This window comes from Chondrus crispus, genomic scaffold, assembly GCF_000350225.1.
Source record: "Chondrus crispus Stackhouse genomic scaffold, scaffold_19, whole genome shotgun sequence".
Classification (NCBI taxonomy): domain Eukaryota; phylum Rhodophyta; class Florideophyceae; order Gigartinales; family Gigartinaceae; genus Chondrus; species Chondrus crispus.
Genome location: NW_005179080.1, coordinates 35,119 through 43,136, shown reverse-complemented (window position 1 = coordinate 43,136; position 8,018 = coordinate 35,119). Strand labels below are relative to the sequence as shown.

Below are 8,018 nucleotides of genomic sequence, written 5' to 3'. Positions count from 1 at the left end.
GCCATGAGAAGGCGATGGTAAACGGCAGCAGCAGAGATATTTTCTTTGAGAATTGTGGACGATGGAGGAACCGAGGTAGGGGAAAGGAGCGGACCCTCAGGGGAAGGGGAAGCCGGACGTGGGGTAGCATCCCCGTTCGACGGTCGTGCTCCCCGGATTGAAATGGTTGCCGTCGAGCAGCTCGCAGGAGGAAGCTCGACGCGCAGAGGAGCCTGAGGATGGGTCAAGCCCACGGGTGCCGTACATGAAGGCAACGGCAAGGTCGGCGTGGGGGTGACGAGCTGTCCCTCGCGTAAAGGGGAAGCGGGAAGTGAGGTTGGATTCACGTCCGAGGAAGACACGACTCGAAGCGACAAGGTTTCCGCCGAGCTCGTGGGAGGAATTACGACGCACACAGGGGCCTCGCACACGGGGTCACCGAAGGTGCAGTCAATGAGGTTTTCGAGGTATAGTCGTTCCCCCTCCGTACGACATTGTCAAGTGTCGCAGTGGTAACATGAAGGTATGAGGGCGTCGGCCATTGGAATCTCGATCCGAGCGAGCACAGCGTCCATGAAGCGCAGGGATAAGGAAGAGCGACCGCGCGGGGAGGAGTGACGTAGGATGGAGGTGGGTATAGCGATGCGGGTGCGCCAATCAAAGGTGTGAATGGCCTGCAAAGGGAGGGTACAGGGCAACATGCCCGCGTCGTCGGCAGAATTATTTTCAATGCCTTCAAGGTCGCGGATGCCCACCGAGGAGAACCATTGAGCAGAAGCGAACAGGGATGCGTTATCGAGCATGGTTTTGTTCTGCAGCTCCTCGAGCGAAGGATGACGGCGTGCTACCCAAGAGGAATGGTAGCCCGGATGGAAGGCCGGTTCGGTAGGGTTGGTAACAGGGGGTAGACGGGGTATGGAAGGAAGACCCCGGGGCACTTCGGACTTGCGAGGAAAGCCCAAACCCGACGTTTACGAGTGGCACTATCGTCCGAGTGTTCCGACGGAGAAGGAAGCATGGTGTTTTCGTCTTACCCTTGCCAGAACGCCGCGCAGAGTGATTGACGGTTCGGAAACACGGTAAGGGACGGTAGGAGATTATACGATGGCTTGGCGCTGTACAAGAGCGCTCAGGAGGGGGATATGTAGTGCAATAATTGGCTCTACATGGGGGTGAAAAGAAAGGAAAATAATTGGATATGACAAGTAGTTCGGGTTGGGGGACACACGTGTGAATAATTGCACAGTTTTAATTTTTAATTATTTTATTTTATTTAGTAAATTAGTTGGCATTAATTTTGCTGACATTAGATTAGGTCTAGGATCTAGCGCCGAGAGCTACTATAGTGGCTCCGGCTGGGCGATATATACCTTAGCCCTTTGACCACCAAGTCAGTAAAGGTAACCCGAGTTGCCGGAGTTAGATCTCGCCTTCGTCGAAGACCGCTTCCGTTCACGCGACGCGCTTCCCTTCTACGCTGCTAACGACATCCTCTATTGCTCGGGGTCCCCTTTCCTGATCCTTTTTACCTTTTCTATCGCTTATCCCTATCCTTTTCTATCTCTACATCTATTTTTCCCTTAATTGTGTAGGTTCCATTGGAGTCGGTCGCGACCGATCCGGTGTTGGTGTGATTACCATCGGGTTGCACGTAGGTCGTAGCGCTGCTACAATGTCCTGTTCCGTCGGAAGGCTGTTGCAACGACGCCTCCTTCGAAGGTCTTATAATACAAGACAGTGTTGGTACCACCAACCGCGATTGCGATCGCATTGGTGTCGGTGTTTTGCCATCGGGCAACACGTTGGTCGTAGCGTTGCTACATAGTTACGTTCCCGTAGGGTAGTGCTAATCGAGCCCCCGTCGAAGACCTTGAATTATACAAAAGGTCCTGAAGACGCTCGTCGAGCATTGGCCTTACAACCCAGCGAACCGCGGTTACATTCTCGTACACAGGCCCAACTCGCACTCGCCGAGCACTCAAGTCTTCACAAGTCTCTACCACCATTATCCTCCCGGGCCGGGCATCTTTCCTTTCCCCCCGTCGGAGTCGAGCTACCGTTGGCCGCAAGCTCACACAAGGGGAAAGGGAGTCTCGAACGCTCCGTAGCGCGTGCCATCGGCAGTGGTTGTTTCTGTTGCTGTTTTTCTTCTTTTTGTTTGACCGTCGGACTGTGTTCGCGGCCTGCCAGGCACATTGCACTACAGAAGGCTGTCCCGCTCCTGTCGATAGCGATCTCGTTCCGCGACAGCGCGTTCTTACGCGCTAACGTGAAGACGGGAAGCGTCCCGCGCTAAGTCGTTCTGGCTCGGCAACCGTCATACCGAGAGTGAGAGTGAGTCGCGCTCCCCGTTGAGGCGACGAGCCTCATCAGTCCGTGCGAGGAACCAGCTAGCCATCGTAGATAAGAGGCTACCCACGGTCCACGCCCAGTCACTGGCGGGCCCCAAAGCCCGCGAGAGTTCGGGAACGGAGGTGATGTCCTCCCGCAAAAGGGGAAGGTCCCGAACCGCCACCCCAGGGGCAGCGGCCCCGAAGGAGTGAGCCAGCGGAGGCAGAGGGAGGATCGCCCCCGACGTGACGGGTCCCACCGTTCGCTCGTCTACCTCACGGGGCCAAGTGGGACTGAACAGGTCAACCCCCGCTGCGGTGCGGGTAAAAGTGACGGTTTCCAGATCCCGATACCTCTTGCGGCTGTGACGTTGCGCTTCGGATCCGACGCCGCCGCGCCTCCCTCTTGGGCCGGACGACTCCGGAGTCGCTGCCGGCCGAGACGCGAAAACGTCCGCCCTCGATTTATACACGAAGAACGGGCACCGGGTGCCCGTTGTGAAATCCGGCCAGTAGTGGTAGTGCCGCTCACTCACTTCCGTCGCTCGGGTCATCAGCAACACTACACCTCGGAGCGTCCAGGAAACATACGCAGGACCGCGCTCCAGAGGATGGGGTTGGACCGTCGGAAGATCGGGAGCTAGGCGTGCCAAATATGCCACGGTTTCGCAAGGTTGAAGGAACACGCGATCGTGTACGCCTACCTCGGTCATGAATGCACTCCCGATGGACCACGCCCCACTCTTTCTCGCAGTTTTCGAACAGAAGAGCACGAGCAGGGTAGCTGGGCTCGGCTGCGGCATACCCAAAGTGTTTCAACACATACGAAAGAAGGGGGTGCACCCCTAGGGAAGGAATGTCTCGAGGACCTGCCGAGGTAGCGAGGGGAAGTCCCCGGGTGAGAGCCCATGCTCGAAGCAGGCCCACGGGAAGACGCGACCGTCTTCTTCAGACGATCGCCGGCAAGCAGACCAGTCCCAATGGGTCACGGCAATGCCGTGAAGACGCATCAGCGTCGCCGCAGACTTATGAAGGGCCGCCCGGGGCTTTGTGTGCGCAAACGGGCGCGGATACACGTAAAGCCCCGGGACCTCAGATAGGATGAAGCGAGTGGAGCGGTCCGGGTCGATCCCGGACAGATACGCTGCCATGCGATCGACGTACCGCACCACATCGATGCCGAAGGCGAAGGTGCGGTCCCCGGCTATCTCGTCCGGGATCTGGTAGGCGACACCGTCCCCTTCGGCGAGAAGCCGGCTCAGGGCCGGGGCGGACTGATCAGCGAGGCCGGCCTCGCTGATCTTACGAATCCGAGACAGGTTAGGCCGCAAGTAAGAACGCGCCAGGATTTCGCCCACCGTTACGCCCACGCGAGCGTAGCGCGCCCACGGATACCGGAGATCACCGAGTGGCCGTGGAGTAGACCGCAAAAGCGGTACGCCAAACTAGCGCGTCGTGCTGGGGACATCGAACTTGGTCGCTCTCGTGCTGGAGCCGACAATGGACGGGACATCAGCTTGAGAAGATCCCCCAGCGGCGGGGCCGACAGCCCTCTCAGCACCAACGGGGCGAGGAGCTCGCGACCCGCCGTCATGCTGCTCGTCGACAACGCGACTAGGGGCACTCACCAACTCTTCGGACAGCGTGGACTCCCTCGACGGGCGTGTCCTCTGAAAGGGGGAGGTTGGCGTCGGCGTTGCAACACACCCGTCGATAAGGGGCGCGCTCGATGCCGGAAGCGACGGCGCTTCCTCAGCGGCTTCTCCAGCTGACACAGCGACGCCCGCCAGCGGCGGCAAGGACGGCTTCGGCGTTGGTGGTGGTGACATGCCGAGACACTGTCCCAATCTCAAGGGTCGAAAAAGGTGCCAAGTGCGCGCCCGATAGCCGCACGCGAGACAGGAACCGGCGAAAAGGAAGGCGTGATCGGAAGGAACGCGGGGGAGCAGCGAGACTCTGGACGCAAGGGGACTACACGGGTGGCCTCCTCAAGCAGGGTGCACGCGGACGTTCACACTCTTGAGGAGGGGGCCCTGTGGTATATGCGCCGTCAATTAGATTAAGATTAGATCAGGGGCTGTAAGGCACGAACCTTACAGCCCACACGCGCTCACACGTGTACCACACGTGTGCAGGGCGTGCGCACACACACGTGGGACACACGTGTACTGCCAGCTCGATAGCTGACAGAGCCACCGCGCGCGACAAACTCCGCCGGCTACGGTAGCATGATACTGTTCCTAGACGTTAGTCTAGGTGTAAGCAAGAAAAAAGGGGACTCGGTATTACACGTGTTCACTTTTTTTCTGTAAAGTACACGTGTTCACTTCTCCTTATGAGGGGAACGGGGTGTGAGGGGAAAGGGGTGGTGCTGAACTTTTCTGTAAAGTAGTAAAGTACACGTGTTCACTTCTCTTTATGAGGGGAACGGGGTGGTGCTGAACTTTTCTGTTCTGTAAAGTAGTAAAGTACACGTGTTCACTTCTCTTTATGAGGGGAACGGGGTGTGAGGGGAACGGGGTGTGAGGGGAACGGGGTGGTGCTGAACTTTTTTTCTGTAATAAAATTTTCTTTTCTGTTTCTTTTTTTCTCACTTCTCGTAAATTGTTCACCCAACGTTGATTGTAATCCAATTCTTTCTCTCCGTCCGATGCAATCGTTCCTCCGTTACTTCAACACCACTACTCTACGGTGCGACGAAGTAGCCGTGACATTTCTTCTCATTGGACATGCACACAACAGTATCGTTAAGGGTTTGAAGCCTGGAAGCGCAGAAGCGCACTTGTCCCGCGCTCGGCGACAATTGGTTTGCGTTGCATGAGGCTGGCTTGCTCGTAGCGTCTTGGCAAAACGTGATCTTCGTAATTAATTAACTTCACAAAATCTGGGCCGCTGAGGAACCGAACTACACACGATGTGACTCCAAAATTCCTCCCAGCACTCGAGCGAGATGCAGGCTCCGCCAGCATCTCGCTCTGCTCCCTCGCCACCTGCCTCCCCTCTTCATCGTACAACCCAGCTGTCAGCCGGAATGTCTACGGGCAGTCCCACCGCCCCATATACCTCGTCGACACCTCCACGCGCACTTGCCCGGGTTCCCTGACAAACCGCCGCAAGTCCGCAACCTGCCCCATCACGCACCACGTACACCCACTCACAAAGTTCACGCTCCCCTCCCCGCTCGCGCCATGCTCCACGCGCCACCGCCCGTCCATGCTCTCCCACCCGTCCATGCCCTGCCGCCCGCTCGCGTTGTACACCATGTTCGCCCCGCGCTCCTCCTCCTCCTCCTCTGCCTCGCCGCTCTCACACATCGCGCACTCCAGCAGCAGCTCGCAATCGCCGCCTGCCCCGTTCCTGTGGCGCGCCTCGCCGTCCAGCATGGGCGTCTCGCGCACGCGGGCCGGGGGCACTCGACCAGCTGCGGCGTGCGGCCCTCCCCCGCTCGGACGTCGTCGCGAGGGTGGCACGCGACGCAGAAGTGCGTGCTGCCGAAGCAGACTTAGCGCGCTTGCGCGCCGCAGCGGCCGCACTTCCACACATGGAAGGGGGCGTAGCGGGCGTGGTGGCACTTGCGCGAGGTACGCGGCCTGTAGGTGGCGCGCAGGCTGTCGTCGGGCGCGAGGCATCTCGGCATCATCGGCGACGTCGGCGCAGCGCACTGTGCCGCCGAAAGTACGGGTCGCCGCAGGGGCCCACAGGTAGAAGGCGTAGATGCGGCGGCCGTAACCGAGGGCGGCAGGTTCGGCGAGGGAGATGTTGTCGGCGCGCAGCTACTCGCGGATCAGGGCGTCCAGCTTTGGCAGCACGGCGCGAGGGACGGATGGGTGCAGATGGTCTGGCATTGGGCGCAGCGGCAGGCCGAGAGGAGGAGACGGCGCGACGAGGTCAGGGGGAGCTTTGTGAGTTGTTGGTGAAGGTGTAGCGAGCTGCGTCGGGCTGCGGCTCTTCGTCGATCGCAGCCGGTCGGGGTGCGCCGCTGGCAAGGGCATTCTGCTCGGCACGAGGCGACCGGCGGCGTTAAGGGCCGAGTTGTAGAGCGCGCGGGAGGACTCGGTCGTGTCATGCACATGGGTGGCGCGGCTAGGGGCGCAGTGCTGTGAGACGGAGAGCGGGCCCTGCCAGCCTTTCGTTTCAAGGTCGAAACGAAAGGCCACTACCGCGCACGACAGTTGGCCTTGTCAGAACAAAGGCAGCGCCCGACAGATCCCCAAAGGCGGGGATCATCGGATTGCGGTGTATCGCCAACAGCGCCACCCTAAGGATAGACCCTCCTCCTCGCTTCCTCCCAGCGCGCGCGCAACCCTCGCTTTCCGACGTCGTCCACGCTCGCTCGCGAGGAACTTTCAAACCGACCGGTTGCTGCAAAGGCAGGACAGATGGTAGATGCGGCCGCAGGTTGGGGTCACAGTGGGGGAGGGAGCGAGGGGGTAGAGGAAGATGGCACAGTCCGTGGACGTGTCCGTGAAGTTGGCGGGAGCGGAGGAGGACGGGTTTGTGGACATCATGTCCATGATGGTTCGAGGTGGGTGCGTCGGAGGCAGAGGGGGTATGACAGAGATACAGGGCCTCGCCAGCTAGAGAGAAGGGCGGAGGGAGATGAAGCTCTGACAGAAACAATATTACATTCATGAGACTTTGTTGTAGGTGCAAAACAAAGTTATGAGGTACTGTACACTAACTCCTCATCTGGCCAACAGACGGTGATTTTGCCCTGACGGACTTTTTGTGAGAGCAGAAGAAACATATGTCAACAACAACGAGAGTCGTAGAGGAGGATCCCCTCAGTGGTCTCAAAGGTTGATGTCAAGCTGTTGATGCTGTCAACAGCTTGTCTTCCAAAAGTTCGAATGTACAGTATGTACTGTGCCGAAGGGTACTGTTGCAGGTTGGTCTCCCGCAAGCGCGAATAGCAGAACAGCCGCCGCAAGCTCAGTAGCACTCTCGATTCTGTAGTACAAACAAAACAGCACGTAGTTTAAGATTAGAGTAGTTACCACGCGACAGCACAATCAGTAGCGACACAGCCACACAGCGACGATGGCAACAGCGACAAACCAGTCACACAGCCCTCACAGTCGCGGCAACGGATCAGTTGCCTCTTGCTCAACACTCCCTGATGTTGATGATGTCCTCTATTTTCCTGTGGGTGTTTTCCTCTCTTAAATGGACGCGAGGCTGCTCCAATTCTACACTATCCCAGGTCCGACGCCCCTTCACGCTCTGCATTCCCTTTTGACCCGATGCTCACACGCCCATTCATCCGGACACCGACACTCCTCACACACGACCGCTGCAACCTCTTTGATACCCCCACGCCCGTTCCTCGGTACTTCGTACGCGCCCGATCGCTGTAGCGGCTGACGAGTTCAATTCGAGATGTACCGACATTGGCCTGCGGCCTGCTGACAGGGCGTTTTGGTCTGAAATCGGGACACCTGCCGCGCAGTGTAAGCTCACTGCCACGACACAGACGGTGTAAGCCTTCCATAGACCGCCCGGCATGCGCAATTGCAACAGTACCCTAAAGGGTACAGCTGGATTGCCTTTTTTATTTAAGAAACTGTCATGAGAACCATATGCACACACGTTGCACACGTACAACAGCAATCAGCTCACCACGATCACGGGGTGGTGCTGAACTTTTTTTCTGTAATAAATTTTTCTTTTCTGTTTCTTTTTTTTCTCACTTCTCTTTGTGAGGGGAAC

The 8,018-nt window shown here is 58.2% G+C and overlaps 2 protein-coding genes across 2 annotated transcripts; both read left to right on the top strand.

Annotated features, from left to right (window-relative positions):
• Positions 1 to 7,349: 7,349 nt before the first annotated feature.
• On the top strand, positions 7,350 to 7,475 carry CHC_T00003404001 (hypothetical protein). The gene has a single exon (XM_005715107.1). It carries the CDS (start codon positions 7,350 to 7,352, stop codon positions 7,473 to 7,475), a length of 126 nt encoding a protein of 41 aa, XP_005715164.1.
• On the top strand, positions 7,476 to 7,673 carry CHC_T00003403001 (hypothetical protein). The gene has a single exon (XM_005715106.1). The coding sequence runs from the start codon at positions 7,476 to 7,478 to the stop codon at positions 7,671 to 7,673; it is 198 nt and encodes a 65-aa protein (XP_005715163.1).
• Positions 7,674 to 8,018: the final 345 nt, after the last annotated feature.